This window comes from Coloeus monedula, assembly GCF_965178545.1.
Source record: "Coloeus monedula genome assembly, chromosome: 14".
In the NCBI taxonomy this organism is placed as follows: domain Eukaryota; kingdom Metazoa; phylum Chordata; class Aves; order Passeriformes; family Corvidae; genus Coloeus; species Coloeus monedula.
The window spans coordinates 2,850,437-2,868,127 of NC_138794.1; the positions used below are offsets into that span (position 1 = coordinate 2,850,437).

Genomic DNA, 17,691 nt, shown 5'->3' on the forward strand with positions numbered 1-17,691 from the left:
AGGAGCCATGAGGCTGCCTGTTGGGAAGGGAGCTGGCAGAACCACACACCAGAAAAAACATGAGGATAGGGATGCCCATCCCTTCACGCCGTGAGGGATGCCACTGTCCATTTATTATTTTCACTGCACGTGCACTTTGCAGGAGCATCGGTAGGAATACCGGAATCCCAAACATTTCCTTCGTACGTCGCAGCAGCTTCCTTGTCCCACCTGGGCTGTGGCGGGCGCGGGGCCGAGAACAGAGCAGCTCCACAGCCGAGCGGGCCGCGGGGTGCCCGGGGCCGAGCACCGCCGGCGGGGCGGGACGGGGCCGGGCCGCGGGCGCTGCCGCCCGGAAGGACGCGGCGTTCGCCTGCCCCGTGACCGCGGCCCCGCCGGAGCCGCCTCACCCGGGCCGGTGGTGGAGCCGCCATGGCGGGGGACAGCCCCAGTGCCCTCCCGGTGCAGCTGGTGGAGCAGCCCAGGTGGGTGGGTCGCTTCCCGCCCTCGCCGCCGCTGATCCCGGGGCGGGTGGGCGGTCTGCGAGCGGCCGGGGGAGGTGGGAGGACGGGCGGGCAGGCCCGTCGTCATGCCTCGGGCTGAGGTGCGAGGGGGTGTGGACTCGTAGCGTTGTGGTTTTTCCGTGACACGACCGCAGACTTCTTGGCAAGGTCCCGCTTACTGGGACGCGCCGGGCTCCAGCCCCATCTCCCACACACAGCTCCCCGCAGCCCGGCCCGCCCTGACGCCCCTCGCAGGGTGCCGCTGGGGCAGCAGGAGGAATCATTCATTCATTCATTCATCGTTCCGCCTACATTTTTTTTCCCCCCCAGAGTTTTTGGGGAATAGTGATTATTCTCTCGTCCTTTTTACTCTAAAATCCCTGGAGCAGCGCTGGCCTGGCCCGTCTCCGGGGAGTGGCTGCGGCACGTGCCAGCGCCGACTCCTTCCCCACGGAGCTGCGCTCGGTGTGTGGGAGCAGAACACACCCAAAAGAACCTTTTTGCCTGCGTTAGCACCGCGGAGGGGTCACTTTTTAAAACGCCGGTTACTTGCATATGATTGCACCACAAATCCCACGGAAAGGACAAGTCCAGCATTTCCAGACTTAGAAGTGTGAAGTTGTGAGGAGTGCCTTTGCTTTAAGGCGTCTGACAATTTTCTTCTTGATGTAGGTGCTTAAGATGCATTGTGCGTGTTACAACATCAAGGCCAAAGCCTCTAAATAGCCTTTCATCAGGCCTGCTTGTAAAACCCACACTAAAAAAAGAGATCAATCAGCACTTAGATAAACATCCCCTCATGACTGCTTTGTTTGTTGTTAGTCTCTTGGTACCAACACTACTATAAAAATATCTGTGAAACAAAGCAGCATTCTAAATACTGACACAAAAAGGAATAAAGTTAACACCTAGAATTCTGCCAGCAGATTCCCCCGTGGACTATAATATTATTAATGTGATCTAGAGAAGGGATTGAACAATGAAATGGCAGAAATTGCTTCTGCTAATTGGAAGAGTGATATACCAGTCAATACTGGAGGAGATCATAAGAAGGGGAAATTATAGACCTAATACAGCTCTATAACTGGGCACAAAGATAGAAATGTACTGAAAGTTCTGTTAGAAAAATATCACAACAAATCATATTTTGTAGCTTTCCGTTTAAGAAATCATACAAAACATTTGAGTATATGTAGTTGAACAGTAACACAGCCTTTACAAAGAAGTACAAACTAAATAATTGTGAAATTTTCTAACATCTGCTTCTCATTGGAGTCTTCTTACTTCCCCTTTGCATTAACTAGGCTTCCAGTTCTAGCTTTAGATTAAATGTAGAAACCTTATCAGGGTTCCCGTTACTGCATTTTTGTTAGTACACTGTAATTTTTCTTTAAGGTAGTTTCAGAATGAATTACTGTCAAATTTCCTATGCTTCAGTAATATAATGGCTTCATCTGTTCTCAGCCATTGTTTTCCTACTGTTCTGCACGACACACTAAAGTATTCCAACTTTGCAAACATCAGGCAGAAGGTTGGTACCTTTACAGTTGCAGGAAATAAAGCAGTATGACAAAGTTTATTTGCATTGAACTTTCAATAGCATATCAGACACCTCTAAATGGAAAACCTGAAGTACTGTTGCTGGAATCCTGTGGAGTAAATACTGTCATAAATCACAGGGGTAATCTGAGGTTTGGAATTTTAGTTCTCTGTGTATGTGTTTGTACAAAGATGGGGTAGTGTCAAATATGAAAATTGATGAAAATCAAGATCTAAGTAGCATCTTGAATGTTTTGTGAAGAGCAGAAATAAGCTGCTTAGTGTCACTCCTGATGTAGCAAAGTCCACATGCTTCAGGAAGCTGAATTGCATTCACTTCAAGAAACATTGAAACTTCCTGTCTTTTATGCAAATATAGTTCTTTTAAATGTTTCTAACCTGCCTTTCAGATTGCAGAAACTGAAGGAGATGTTTATATCAAAGTTTGGATCAGCTCCCAAGTTTTATGCTCGTGCACCAGGACGAGTCAACTTAATAGGTAAAAGAGAAGAATTAACCTTATGTTATTTTACTTAATCTACCATCATGGAAGTCTAGTAGTTTACAACACAGAATGAAGATAATGCTGGTCTTCATTTTATTTTTTTCAGAGAAGTTTCTTGTGAGAAATGGAAAATCATATTTTACTGTATCTTGTTATAAACAACTGTGCATGGATATCAGCTTTGGAAAAAAACATTTATAGACAGTAGTGATGGTTTTGAAAATTGGAGTCACTTGCTAGCTTATGGGTTTTTTTAAGGCTTTGGAAATATAAGTTAGTTAATGAACCAGCACATCCAGAAAATAAATGAGTAAACTTCTTTCTCTTCTATTGTGATTAAAGTTACCAAGTATGACCAGGCACACAGCAATGTGTATGATAAAGCATGAAATGATTCTACCATCATCTCTTCTTTACTCTTCCATAGATATGTGTCCACAGAACTTAAAACAGTGGGTGTGATTCACTGGCAGACTGGAGAGTCACAATTATTTTGTGTTTAGGACTTGTATTTCTGTAGCAGCCTTATTTTTGAGATTTCTCTATCCGTGTAAGGATTGTGTTCTCCCTGGAGCTGAGTTTCTTGCATATGTTCATAAAATAATCCTACACATTTGAAGATGTTGTAAGGAAAAGGACCCTGAAAAACAGAGCTGTAAAAGTCAATTAGCCTATTGTGCAGTTAATGTTAATTTTTATCTCAGTGTTGTGTGAACATCTTGTATAGACTAAACAGACAGCATATGGTAACTGGGAATTATTCCCAAGGGAGAGGATGTTTACTACACACATTTTCTATTTGATTGTTTCTCTATATGTTGTATGCAACTGTATTAATGGCTATTTAAATATAATTATTATCTTCTTGGGAAAAGTCCAGAAATTGTATGTACATGACAGTTCTCATTGTTGGACAGTAATCTACATGGTGGGATTTAAAAATTTTTTTGTAAGCCAGTGTGAAAACATGGACATCTATAAACAGGTGCAATAGATAAAAATCACTAAAGAAAGAAAGAAAGGAGTTTTGTGAAGTAATATGGAGGAAATGTACTGCAGACTTTAAGTAATAGGAGTTGAAACTGCCCCAAGAAATTGTCTCACCCAGTAAACAACACTGGACCCCCATAGAAGCCCTGTTACAGCTATTCTAGAAAGAATTATTGCAAAGTATTTTCTTCTTTGGTTTCTTTGGTAGGAGAACACATTGACTACTGTGGTTATGCTGTGCTCCCGATGGCCATAGAACAAGATATCCTGATTGCAGTAGAACCTGTACAAACTCAAGTTGTGCAACTGGCAAATACCAATTCTTCGTACTTGTACGTAATTACTTTGTTTATTCACTAATTTTTATGAACCACTTCATGCAATTGCAATACAGTTTACCTTTTCAGAGATCTGACAAACTTCCATTGCCATACAGAGTCCGATGGTGTAAAACAATCAGCAGATGGAATCCCACAGACTGACTCCATGCTGTGTGTATTAGCTTAGAGCAATAGCTTTGCAGTTGTTATCTCCCACCTGTTTTTTCATATTACTCTTGTAAGGCCTTTGATTTTTTAATCCTTCTGAAAGTGCAATTCTGTCTTCCCTTCTTTGAGCTCAATCCCCATAATTGGCAGCAGCTCAGTTTCTCCCAGAGAAGGGAGTGAAATGTTTTGTAATCGATTACTGCATAGGTAAAGTAACACTCCTCTGCTCTGGAGAACCAGGGCCTGTTTTCACAACACAACAGCTTTAGCAACAATCCTGGCTCAAAAAATCTGTACTCCCTCACTTCCACTTCCTCCACAGCTGTTGTTCGCAGAATTATAGACCAATTTAGGTTGGAATGGACCTTTGAAGATCCCTTGTAAATGTCTTGTTGGCCTTCTGCTGAACTCCCTGCCAATGTCTTTCATGTATTGGGAAACCCCAAAACTGGATGCAGTATTCCAACTATGGTCTCACAAGTGCTGAACATAGGGAAATAATCCTGCCACTCTTTTCAACTTCAGCCACGTTTTTCTGCCTCTTTGTAACAGGCTGACATTTGTGTAGTTGCATGGCAGTTCAGATCAGGTCACTCAGCCACATGAGCTTTTGTGGACATTTTGCAAAAATCAGAATCAGCAAAAGCTTAGTTTAAGCTATTTTTATTGAGCCCTTGGTTTAATTGGTAAATTAGTCCCTGAAAGCACAGTGTGTGGCAGCACAGGCACAGGAACATACTGTCAAAAGTGGAAAATACTTGAGTACATATTCCTGCTTAAAGCTCAGTTTGTTAGAAACACATGTTCTGAGCTGCTGCCTGTGACTAAGACAGTTGAAAGGAATTTGTACTTCCATGCTAAGTGTAAACACTCAGAGATTTTTCACTTTGTAGAGTATGTTTTCACATTATAGCTGGGCTGGATTAGGAGTCTGCCACTGTCAAAAGCCGACAGCTTGGCTTATTTTACCCCTAGAGCCTGCTTTTCTCCCTGTACCTGCTTCTGAGATCAATTCAGCCTCTGCCTTTTAGCAGGTGTAGAGTACTTGTTTGATCTTAAGGTAGAGTGCACTATTCCCCCATTTTGTGCTTGGTAAATTTTCTGTCATTTTAGTGAATTGCCATGCACTCAGCACTAAAGCTGACTTGGGGTAAACAGTGGGAACAAGCAGCGGTGAATGGGGAAAGAAAATGAGAGATGTGTGTGGGACCTTTCCCTTTATTCAACAGCAACCTCCCACCAGGGCCTAAGCTGTATTGCAAAACCATTTTGCAAGAGGCAATAGCTTCAGAATTATAAAAGTTTTGATTAGGAGAAGTTGTTATAATGGACACTAAATAAAGCAGTAATAAAAAGGTAAACATTTTCACTTGGTCTTCAAGCTTTGCTGCATTATATTGCAATTGAAATGGCCTTCTCAGGACAGTTCTACCAAATCTAGGATTACAGCCTTTGAATTTAAATTGCACACACAGTCACTATATTTTTACATCTGCCCTGGTTTCAGTTTGAAATCATATGCTTTAAGCCATAAACCAAGAAGAGGTCTCAGAATACAGCATTAAACATCTTGGTTTTGTTGAGACACTGTTGCTTAAAAACAAAGCTAAAACATGCCCATAATTTCATAACAAAGAAATATTTTTCAACACGTTGGATGTTACACCACATAACAAAACTGATGACAGTATGTCTTTTTTTCCCAGCCTGTTACACTGGTAGATTTATGCCTGTGGTGAATGCATATATATAGGCCTTTGGTGAACAAGGACTAACCAGAATCCTCTGTACAATCACTATTTCCTATTTCATTCTTGTTTTGTGAACTGGTAAGCTGTGGAACAGTACTGTAGCACTCCTCCACCCTGTTAGTTCATGTTAACTTTTAGTAGAAATAGGACAGAGAACAAGTTGCTAGAAAAACCACCTATTTGTTTTTCATCATAAATTATCTCCACTGATCTGATGCCTTTTACGTTATTGGGACTAAAAAGGTATTCAAAACTTACATTCTTTTGAAGTTCCTGATACCTCACCTTCACAAAACATCTTTGTAATTGAGAAGTATGTGTAGAGAGAATCTCTGACATTATACTTCTCAAAATGCCTTCAGAAGTACCAGAGGATGGTAATTACCAAACAGTTTCCATCTCATGGCAGAACCTGAAAGTTTTGTTTGTTTGTTTTTAAATCAGGGTATTTGTACAGAGGACTCAAACAATTAAACTAACAGACTGACAAAACAATAAGGTTCTGTGAGAAAGAGCCAGATTGGTCTCCCAAAAATAAGGATTATTTACTATACAAGCAGTAAAAACCATCTCAGTCACAATACTTAAAAATCCCATCTCTTGTAATTATACAGAAAAATTGAAATGCTTATGTCTGGTTGTGGAGAAGTGGCATTCTTTCCCAAGCATTCTTTAAAACAGGCTGGGACAGACAATATCAGAGTATTTTTATTTCATGGGTATGTTTTTCCCAATCTTTTATTTTGTTATAAAGTTCTTATATTGAACTGCCTACTTTTCCATAGACGGTTCAAAGGCAAGCCTGAAGATTTACTGATTTAAGATGGAGCTTGGGTATTTAAAAACTGAATGTGATAACAAAAAATAGACTTAAGGATTCTGGGGATCTTTACAGTCCCACATTCTGTGTTTGTGTGAATTATGTCCATATGAAACCTGCCAAAATCAAAGCCATTTTTTTCTTCCATTTTCTATGTGAGAAGATTGCAAGAAAAGAGCGAAATGTATTTTAAGAAGTCATTATTTTAATTTATCTTGAGAACCAGCAAATATAGTCATAATACATGTCTTCTTGTTCATTGAAATTTTACTGTCTGAGAGGATAAAAAGAATGGTGAAGATAAAATATTTTAGAACTCTTCTTTGAGACAAAGAGGACTTAAGATTCCTTTTCTGTTAATCACTTCTACACATTGCTTTCCACCAAGCTTGGTTTTTACAACAATAATTTAGGATTATTGTAGGAAACAAGCATAAACGAAGAGAATTTTTTAATCTTCATTGCGTTTGACAGGTATATTCTATTCTACAAATACTTCAGGGTTTTTTTATTTTATTCAAAAACCATAAGCAAGTCGATGTTTTATTCTCTTGGAGATTATTCTAAATACACATGAATCTCAAGCTGGAAGAATTTACAGCCATTCTCAAACTTTCCTTGTACTCCATTGTACTCCAATCTCAGTACTCCCTTTCATATCTTTTGTGTTCCTCTACAAAACCTAGTAATTTGTGACACTAGCTTTGTGCAATTCTTTGCTGCTGCATTGTTGATAAAACCCTGTGTGTGGCACTAAGATAGCAGCTTACATGTTCAACTGTACACCAATCTGATGGCTTTGCACTGTAATTAAGGTTGAAATTGAATGTATAACTGGCAAAATGGGAATTCTGAGTTGATACTCAAGGTGCAAGATCTGTCATGTGCCACTGAGCTAGGACTAGGTTGTAGGCTGGAAGTACAAGTGGAATACCCCACTACAGTGGGGCAAGCAATGGACCAGATGAATTGTGAGGCCACTTAAACACTGGTTGTTGCTTTGGGAGTTGCATGACACAAGAATTGCAGCCTTCAGGTGCACCAGAATAAAGTGAGCTTTTTAGACATAGTCTGGAGACAATTACATCATAGTAAAGATGCTTTTTATTTGTATAACCTTTTCTCCATAGGTAACAGAATAGCTGACAAAAACATCTTTTCAATGGTATCCATTACAGGTATTAATTAGTGATGTCCTTTTGGACAAAAATAAACCCAGCAAATCAATAATCTATGTAGTTTACTGGGACCAGTGTAAGAAGGAAAAAATCCGTCCTCTTAAGAGTTGCACCCCGTCCCCTGAAGTATTATTTCTTGAAACTGGTTTTACTTCTGTTAAATATTTCCAGGAATTCATCTGCCTCTGTTCATATTCTTTAGCAGACCTTGCTTTATAAAGCACATTTTAGTCTTCAACTTTTGAATATTTTTTTGTTAGATTTCTTGACATTCTCTGGGCCTTTGCTGTTTCTGTGTTGGGCACCTGCTGATAAAGTTCCTGGGTGTTCAGGGGTACAGGCAGCCAAACAAGTTGCACGCACTGGGGACTGACGCACCTCTCTGAGGCCTCTGCGTGTCACTCCATGCCCGTTTGGACAGCACCTATCTGTGCTTTGGGAACATTCAAGCTCACTGTTTCTATTATTTTGAAAGGAAGATGGAGTAGGAATTATCCTGGAGGAAGCATATAAAATATTTAAACTAAATAATTTTATCTTGTAACATACATAATTCTGCAGCATTAGGCCTGTTTTAGTGAAGTGCAAAGATGGAGATGAAATCCTGAGCAGGAATTACCAGAGAGCCTGAAGTTTATCTGTCTCTAGTCAAGGTCTGACAGATGTGATTATTTAGATTTTCACTTCTATGAAATCATGATAGCATACACATACATGATGGAAGGCATCCTACCTTAATTAAGGATGTCAAAGGCAGCTTAATTTCTGGATTTATTTAATATATTATTTATACTTAATCAAGAATTCTTATGCTTTCATCTAAAATAACCATATAGAAATGATTAATAAAGAAGACATGTAAAAAGATCAAACAAAAAACCAACCCATGAACGTTGCGCTGAAAACCATCAAACCGGTTTTGTCCATACAGCAGGTGGCAGTAACAAGCCACGTTTTTTCAAACTTAATTTAATACAAATTAAAGCCTTAAGGTTTTTCTGTTTTTGCAGGGATTTCACTACTAGTGTTAATAACATTCAGATTAACAAAACCAAACCTCAGTGGCATAACTACTTCCTGTGTGGACTGAAGGGCATTCAGGTAAGCCAAATCCATTTAACTTACGAAATTACCGTAGAAGTAAAATGCAACAAGAATACCTATTTACCCTCAAAATGTTTCCCTGCATTCTATAGCTTTTTTTATACACACAGTCAAGTATTTTAATGTTAAAACTTGGAAGAGGAGGTATGAGTGGGTTTGCTTTAAAATATTTCCAAAGCACTATTTTCATCTCTATTAAACAAATTACAATAGCAAATAATTACTTAGGAAAATCAAGATCAAACATTATCAGAATGACATTTCTGCATTTTGAAGTCAAAAGGAATGCTTTCCAATGGAATTATCTAATTAAAATTTACTTTGATAAAGGTTTGGAGGTTTGTCTTTCAGGACATAAAGATCATATCTTAGTCCTTTTCTTTCTATGGAAACATTTAAAAACATGAACTTCCATTAATGCTGAAAACCTATAATTTGTGCACAACAGCTGAGTGAAGCTGACTCATGCCGTAGGCAACAGAAAATGTAAAAGCCAAGTAAACAGCATACAGAAGAAATAATCCATTAGGAACCATTACTCATCCTGGTTTCCAGTGTTTGGAATTTGAATGGGATTTTCAGAATGTCCTCAGTTAAAAGTGCAGCTATGCAGGAAAGGGCACACTTATGGTAAAGGCAGGAGCATGAACACACAGACATTTTCTTGTCTGCCCACTCGAGCTTTATCTCCCTTGGGAGCTCCCCTGTCTCCAGACTGACCTGAAGTGTGAAAGCAAGTGCTGGTCATCAGTGCTGCCCTGGGAGGCAGCCTCAACTCACCATCGAGGCTCCTGGAAATCTCACCTCCTGTTTGCAGCTGAGTCACAGAATTCACAGAATTCACAGAATTCATGGTCCTTTGAGGGGAAAAAAAAAAAGAAGGTGACTTCTTCCATGTCAATCCAGTGATGTTTCTGGAAGGGCAGATGGGATAAACAGTGACAGCAGGTCAGGAACAGGTCGCCACAGCCACCCAAATTACGGGTAAATGTGCTGTTTAAAGCACATGAAGTTTGCCTCAGGATAGGCCATCTAGGTCACCCCACAGGATGATCCAACAGATAAGGACTGCAGACAACCAGAAAGTCTACCTCAGACCTGCCACTGGAGTCTTCAAAATACAATATTCAGAGCAATCAGTGCCACAAATCACTTTATTACAATTCACGGGTCCTAAACAGCCCCCTGCTCCTGTGTATAGACCCCGATAAATTACTTATGTGTGCAGTAACATGAGTATTTCCAATTTTGCATTGCTCAGTAACACAGGCATTTAAATTGCATTGACTGCAGAGATATAGATTAGTTTTCTTTACAATATATTCTTTCTTATATTAAGGCTAGCATGACCAATTGACTTTATTTATTTTGCAGTCTGCTACTGAGATTTGTTTTCTAAGGACAAGCTTTCATACTTGAAGGTTAATTTGCAAAGCAGGTTTGCAGACTCTAGTGCTGGCAGAAAATAAGCATAAATGTTACAGACTTAAGAAACTCTGAAATACAAGTACTCAGAGGGTCCAGTGGGATAATCTGTTTGTATTAAGTTGAATGTGCTATCCTTTTGGGACAGAACTGTTGCAGAACTTGGCAAAGTCCATTTTCGTTTTTGAAACTGAAGTACGTTTTCTATTTAAACATCGCGTGATAAGTCTGCAAACCTGATTCACATTCAAGACAATCCAGAAACTGTGGATCAGTTTCTGGTTACTCAAGCATTTTCTGTTTATGAACAAGCCTGTCTAGTGTTCGTCATGAAGGGGCATGGGCAGCAATAGTATTCTAGATATTCATTTCCTTTACTTGTAAAACAGGAAATTCAAAATATAATTTGAAGTGATGGTAGAAGACTTTAAAGGAGGCTCTTTGTGTTTGCTGATCTCTACCATTGGTATTTATGGTTTAAGTTGTTCCAGTAGTAGAAATCTTTTGAAGGTGGACATTTCTTTATGAAAATACTGCTATTTTTTCCTGATTATTGACACTGTAACATAGTTTATTGACATATAAATTGCATCAGAAGTTAGCTATTCATATACCCCCCCCATACATTAAATGATTTTTTAATAAGTACTGCATGTTTGCTTCAAACTAACAGCAGAGAGAAATTTATATAAAAGTGATTATAAATAAAAAAGACAAAGTAACTTAAGAATAACTAAAAAGAGTATGTACATGAGGATTTATGACTTCTGGATTAAATATATTACCTGTGATATCTACCATGTATGTTAGAGTATTTTAAACTTCATTCAAAAAATAGCATGCCAGAGACCATCCCCACTGGTAGGTGTGTCTTTGTGACCCTAAAGCACAGAGTTCTTCAAGTACCATTGTGGTTTTCCCAGTGTCAGTCCTGTGGGTGCTTCAGGACACGATTATCTGGCTTTGAAAACAGCTGCATGGCTACTGGTTCCCCCTCAGTGTCATGTGGCTCCCTAATAGCACGTGCCAGTGCTGGAAGTGAAGCATAAAGTGGACCTTGAGCTCTTGGTGGTGCCTGAAGTGAAGAGCTGTCAAGAGCAGGACAAAAGTAGGGTAGGAAATGATTGGTAACTTCGCGCTGTCACCACGGCAGCTCAAAGCAGAACCAGTTGCTGCAAAACCCACCCACGAAGCTTGGTAAATTCTTGGGCGTGCAGCCCATACTGAGTTCTGCTCGGGGTAGTTATATGTTTGTGTACAGGAATTGCAGACATACCTTTGGCTGAAGTCTTACCATTGGCTTTGTTCTTAAGGAACAGAATGAAAAATTTGCTTTTGCTTTATTTTGGAGATACCAGAAGCAGGTCCTTGGTTCCAGCAACTCAGCAGAAGGATTCTCTTTCTAAGTATCAGATAATTGCAAGCCTGAGCCTGTCTGTACTTGAAACTGAGATTGTTTATTTTTTCATTGTTAGGAACATTTTGGTCTTAATAACCCAACTGGAATGAATTGTCTGCTAGATGGAACCATCCCTCCAAGTTCTGGTCTCTCTAGCTCCAGTGCTTTGGTGTGCTGTGCAGGACTTGTGACACTCAGAGCTAATGGAAAAACCCTTTCTAAGGTAATTTACTGTAAAACACGGGAGTGTCAGCAGTAAAATTCTACTTAAAATTAAATATTGTTAATGCCTGTAAATGTTAAAAACACGATACAATTGTTTTTGCAAAGAGTTGTTGGATATAAACTTAAGATATTGCACAATTGAGCAAACATCTTTGGCCAAATTTTGGCAGGATTTGAATTTGGCAAGAAAACAGGCTTACATTAAAGCTGAAAAAAGGAGCATTATTGTAAGCCTGTATTTTGGCCAACCATCAGGTCCATGCCTGGACCAGATGTGCTATCTGCAGGCCAGGACTGAGGATATATGTGCTGAAGCATGTGGACCACACCCCCGAGGCCTTTACTCTCTCCCTGAATGACTTTTCATGGCTTTAACAGCAGAGCATCTGTTGGAAGCCTGTGGAACAGTTTCTTGATAAATTATATAATCGGCACAAAGAGAGGTAAAATTCTTCCATCTGACTCTCCTTATTCTCTTCACAGTTTTTTTGGAATGAATATATTTACAATCCAAAATGTATTCCTCACTTTTAAACAAACATTAGTCTAAAAACAAACCCCAAGTATGTGAACTGTTAGCAGTACAACTGTTAGTACTGTTTGGCTTGTGTAATACGGATTTCTGGAGGAGTCATGGTCCTTGAAGGTGCCATATGGGAATGAAGTTCTCTCCATTAAAAATGCCTGGTTAAGTGAAACTAGGATCTTAAATTAGAATATTGTCCGGAAGAGAACAGATCTAAATGTGACTGTTACACATATTTGTGCCTATTGTCTAAGACAGACATTCCCAAATTGTGGTACAAAGCCAACTGAAAGTGGCATGTGATGATGGCAGCTGTTAACTCTGCTTGTAACAAGCACTTCTCTGAGCCATGAGGCGAACAGATCCACCCAGAAGGTTTTTGCTGATCTGTTGAGGTTTACTTCTCTATCTAGCTGCACTTGCAGGAATCCTCTCAGCAGTGAGTGCACCACCCCACATTGCCCAGCTCCCAGGGCTGGCTTCAGGAGTATCAGGCAGGGTTCAGGCAGAAAGAAGCAGGGTTGGTGAGGCAGGGAAGCTTTTTATATAAGAGGATGTGGCTACAGTTGTTGTCACCCTGACTTGTGTTGGTGTGTGATCAAAAGGTCAGTAAGGGATTGGACATCACAGCAGAGGGTCTGGTTTGTGAGGTGAGACACATAGAGCAGTGGTAGATGAAAACATGGAATTGAGGATCCTTCTGGGATGAATGAGACTTCGCAATTAAAGGGTTGGCAGCGACAGAACATGTACCTGGCCTGGCAAGAAGCTTCTGGTTTTGCATTGATGGTCCTACCATGTGTCAGCACCGTCTCTGATGGTGGTCACCTCAAGAGCTGAGCTTGGGAACTACTGATCAAAATCACTGGAGTGCACATGTTCAGAAATTGGGTATCTATCTGCACAATCCATAAAACTGACAGAGGTCAGAAAGCCCAGATTTTACTAGGTATTAAAAATCTGTATCTGGAAAACCAGAAGCCAGGTTTTCATTATTGCAGTACTGCACAGTGTTCTTCAGAGAATAAATGATACAGTGTGTGTCTTGAGCTGAATTTACACGTGGCTTGGGAGTACAGGCCAGCATTATGCCAGACTTGTAAAGAAAGGTGCAAAACTCCTTCTCTCATTTTCATAGGAAATTATGGAAGAACAGAAGGAAGACAGAGACTCCACTGAATGTCTTTCCTTCTCCTCATGTGTCAGTTCAATCCTCTTCTTGCTAGTTGAAAAATGTGCTGAAAGTTAAGCTTGTGTCTGAAATACAGTTGGACAAACACAAGAGACACAATTGCACATTTTTGTCAGGAAACCCTGCTGTCGGCAGCCAAATATTTTGCACTTGTGATGAAAAATGAGCAATTAATGTACAGATGAGAATTCTCCATAGCCAACATAGGAGCAGTTAAGAACATATCCAGGGTTTTGTGTGCTTGCATAGACTGAGGCACCTGGTTGTCATGGTTAGGAGAGAGGGTGACAGCTCTGAACTGATTGCTGTTGTCCAGGCTTTAAGTAGTTTCCCCAAATCTTACGGGACAGTAAAAACTCATTCAGTGTTTTTGGCTAATGTATGATTTAGCATTAGAGACCTCTTACATCTAGCTAAATCCAGAGTCTCTGTTGCACTGGATTTATGCTTAGCCTTGCAGAACTGCCTTGTAGAAGGCAGGGCTAGTCTGAGTATAAATTAGAGCAATCTAGGCATGTGAGCCCTCAGAAGTACAAAACGTGCTCTGGCCACTTCTTGCCAGCTCCTAATGCACCCTGTGCTGGTGTCAGATGGGATCTGTGCAGGATCCAGTCCTGCTGGCTCTGCATCAGCAGGGAGCTCCCCCATGGCAGGGGAATTCTTAGCTGAGCACAAGTAGGGGCTTTCCAGATCCTTTCTACTAGAAAGCAAACCAGGACCTTGCATTTTTAAGGCTCTGGATATTTATGTGTTTATTTTAAACAAGAAATACCACTTTACCCCTCCCATCCATCTTTTTCTTCCAAATGCTTTAGAGTTGTGAAAGTTGTAAATTGTAGTATTTATAAGTAACAATATTTGGTTATGATGGTAATTTTATGAGAAAAGATTGACTTTTTGCCCCTCATTAGTCTGATGGACTTTGCAAAATCTTCATATGATGGTTTGTAGCAGGAAGACAGGAAACGTTTGGCTTTAGAATCAAATTTGGCTGAATCGTATGGCTTCTGTAGCCAAAGTTATGAAAAATTGACCTTTTACTGAATGGAACATTTATCTGTTTTGTTTCTGTGAAACTATTTTTATGAGAATATTTTAGTTATATGCTCTTTTTCCTGATAAATGTAAGTTTAAAATAGTTGCTGTAGAGTAAAAGTCATTGAAATTTAGAGCTTTTATGAGATAACACTTCCAGTGTGAAGTTCGGGCCTAGGAGATTAAGACCCAAAACCCCACAGAATAAGAAAACATTGTAAAAGCATGGCTAGAATTTCATGGTGGCTAACTTTAAAAATAGCACTTTTTTGACACTGAAAACAAAATCAGAAAAAAAAAATGCTCTCACTAATTGTGTGTAGCAGTCTGCAATAGGGTATTGTTTCAATGTGCATACAATATTTTTTTTTAAAAAACCCATCATACACATACACAATAGTTAGGGAAAATACCAGTTCAAGACAATTCAGCCAGATGTGCAGTGCTAACCAGTTGCAGCAGTGCAATAGCATTCAAATAACAAGATGGAAAAATGAAGAATGCGATCTTTAAAAAGAATCCATTTTTCTCCTCCAAACAGGATACCAGTCTAAGGCTGTGTTGGCATCACTCAAACAGCAGCAGTGCTCACTATTAGTAGTTCTTAATTTTAAAGTGATTTTTATTTCACTGTTATAAAATCAATCTTTTTTATAACTTTTCATCAGGAAAAGATACTTTTTGTAAAGGAAACATAATAATGCTCTAAACTGTCCCAGCTTTGTGTTTCGTGGTAGGAATTAATTAAGAAAATCACTTAGGACTTTGAGTAACTGGATTTACTTGAAAGATGTGATGATAATGCTGCTGTCCAAATGTTAGATCTTGTGAAACTAAGGTCTATTCAGCCACCTTAACATCTTTTCTGTTACTCAAGGCTGGGTAGCTGTGCACATACTTATTGGGAAGAATAGATGAAAAGTGAATAGGGTTTATCTAATTTAATGTGACATGTTGAGCTTAGGAAGTGGAATCATATTTGCCTTTATCTAGACTGAGAAAAAGCTAAGTCAGAGTAAATAAAGGACCTAAATCTAATATGTAATGGTACAGTGTCCATGGGCTTCAATTTTCTCAAACTATGGCTCAGATGAATTTGAGTGTGGGTGTCAAACATTTTAAAGCAGTATTTAAACAGTTACTATACCTGCTAATGTCACTGATTTCAGTGGGAGAATAGACAGGCCAACTGGAATCCCTTCTACTTTGTTTCTGAAGCCTCTATAAAATAAGGAAAGTGCTTGAGTTGAACCCTTTACCACTCCTAATCCCTAGCTGTCTGGCAAGAAAACCTGTGAGGACCCATACTGATAGTGTGACTTCGAAATGAATAACTTGGCTGATTTTATTTTCTTTTAAAAAGATTCCTTTTTATAATTTATTTTATTGATCTATCAAAAAATCTTTGATAGATGCATGCTCAGGTTATTTGAGCACATATGGCTGTTTTCATATATGAGAAACCAAATTGTTCACATGAAAAATGGCACATAGATATTGTATTTTAAAATACTATGAATACAGAGAAATGCTAAAGTTCTTTTCTCCCTATGGAATTAAAAAAACCAGGGTTCTTTAACTTGTTAAGCTTGACTATGTGTGTTTGTAATCAAGGGGAAACACAGTACTTTAGAGCAGTGGTAATCAAAGGCCATAATCTCTCATCAACCAAATTGATAACCTTCTATTTGAGCATGTTAGGGGGCAGACAAAGTCAAGCTAAGATTGCTGTGCTTATGAGGACATCCAGATACTATCTGACAAATATTTTCCCATTTTGGAAAAAAGTAAGCATAATTACCTTGCAAAACATGTATGAAGTTCAGCTAATTGGGATTTTATGTGCAAACTGGAAGCAGATGGTAACTTTCAGCAACCTATTCCTAGTCAAGACAAGATATTAAAAATAAAGGCATTCCTGGTGGTAAAAATAACCTCAAAAATTTGGGCATCATTTTATACCTTCCTAAATGAAACATAGTGCCTTATATTTCAGAAGTTATTTTCATACCTATATACATAAATATAAAATGTGCACAGATTGGAAAAACAGTATGACAGCTTAACTAGAGTTTAAATATGTTCTATGATGGAGAATGTTTCCTTCTTATTGTAAAACACTCATCTTTATCTGTAAATGTTTCTTCTTCATTTTCAGTCTTGTGTATTGTGAACCAAACTCTGTAGAATGTAACAGAAAATCTACATTATATTTGCCATTAAATCACCAACATTATTTGTGGTAAAGGAAAGCAGCAGACTGAGTCTGACTTTTCAGCTTAAACTTGCTGAAACATTAAGGAATGTTCATTGGGGAACCATTACTAGATTTCCATAGAGGGAGTAAATGTATGCCTAGCACTTTTGACTGAATAGATATTTAAATACTCCAGTTACTTAAATTTGCATGCTGAAGAGAATTCTGGAGCACTGAAAATGACAGTGCTAAAAGTAACTTATATTAACAAATGTATTTTCTTCATGGAGCTTCCATTCACGAACAATAAAATTTAAAACAGGAAGAAAACTGTTTTTTTTTTTTTTAATTTTAAAGATTAGTTACCATTATTACTGCACTGTAGTCTACAGAAAATCCAGCACACTTTACTTTGGCCAAAATGAACTACATTAAACCACTGGGACAGATGTAATTTAATACTATCATTTTATGGAGAAGATTGCTTTATTTTGGCTGCTGTCATTCTGGATGTGTGTGTATATCAAGTTTCTGCGTAATGTAGGGTGAGCTGTTCCAAAAAAATACTAAGCAACACTAATTCTGTTTTACTAACAAATATTTGCCTGTCTCCTACTCACTAATTGTCTTACTCTTTTAAGGGGTTTACTCTTACACAAGTTTACTTCTTTAAAGGGCTGTGTGAGATTGAAAGGGATTGATCACTGGTTTGGAACTTATTAACAGTGACAGTTATATAGGGACAAATTCTGTCACAGTTTACACACTGTCCAGACCCATTACTGCATGAGTGAAAATCAGAGCAGTTGGCCCTTGGCCTCTTTGTGAGCAAGAG

General features: G+C 39.1%; 1 protein-coding gene across 5 annotated transcripts in view; it reads left to right on the plus strand.

Annotated features, from left to right (window-relative positions):
• Positions 1-369: 369 nt before the first annotated feature.
• GALK2 (galactokinase 2) overlaps positions 370-17,691 on the plus strand; it is a 46,846-nt gene continuing 29,524 nt past the window's right edge. For 3 of the 5 annotated variants that reach the window (XM_082290883.1, XM_082290885.1, XM_082290886.1), the window contains exons 1-5: positions 370-464; positions 2,432-2,520; positions 3,725-3,848; positions 8,764-8,854; positions 11,758-11,904. In XM_082290883.1, the coding sequence (XP_082147009.1) occupies positions 412-464; positions 2,432-2,520; positions 3,725-3,848; positions 8,764-8,854; positions 11,758-11,904 (504 nt within the window). In that variant the 5' untranslated portion in view covers positions 370-411. The remainder of the gene's footprint in view (positions 465-2,431; positions 2,521-3,724; positions 3,849-8,763; positions 8,855-11,757; positions 11,905-17,691) is intronic. The other 2 variants (XM_082290884.1, XM_082290887.1) reach the window with 1 other exon arrangement.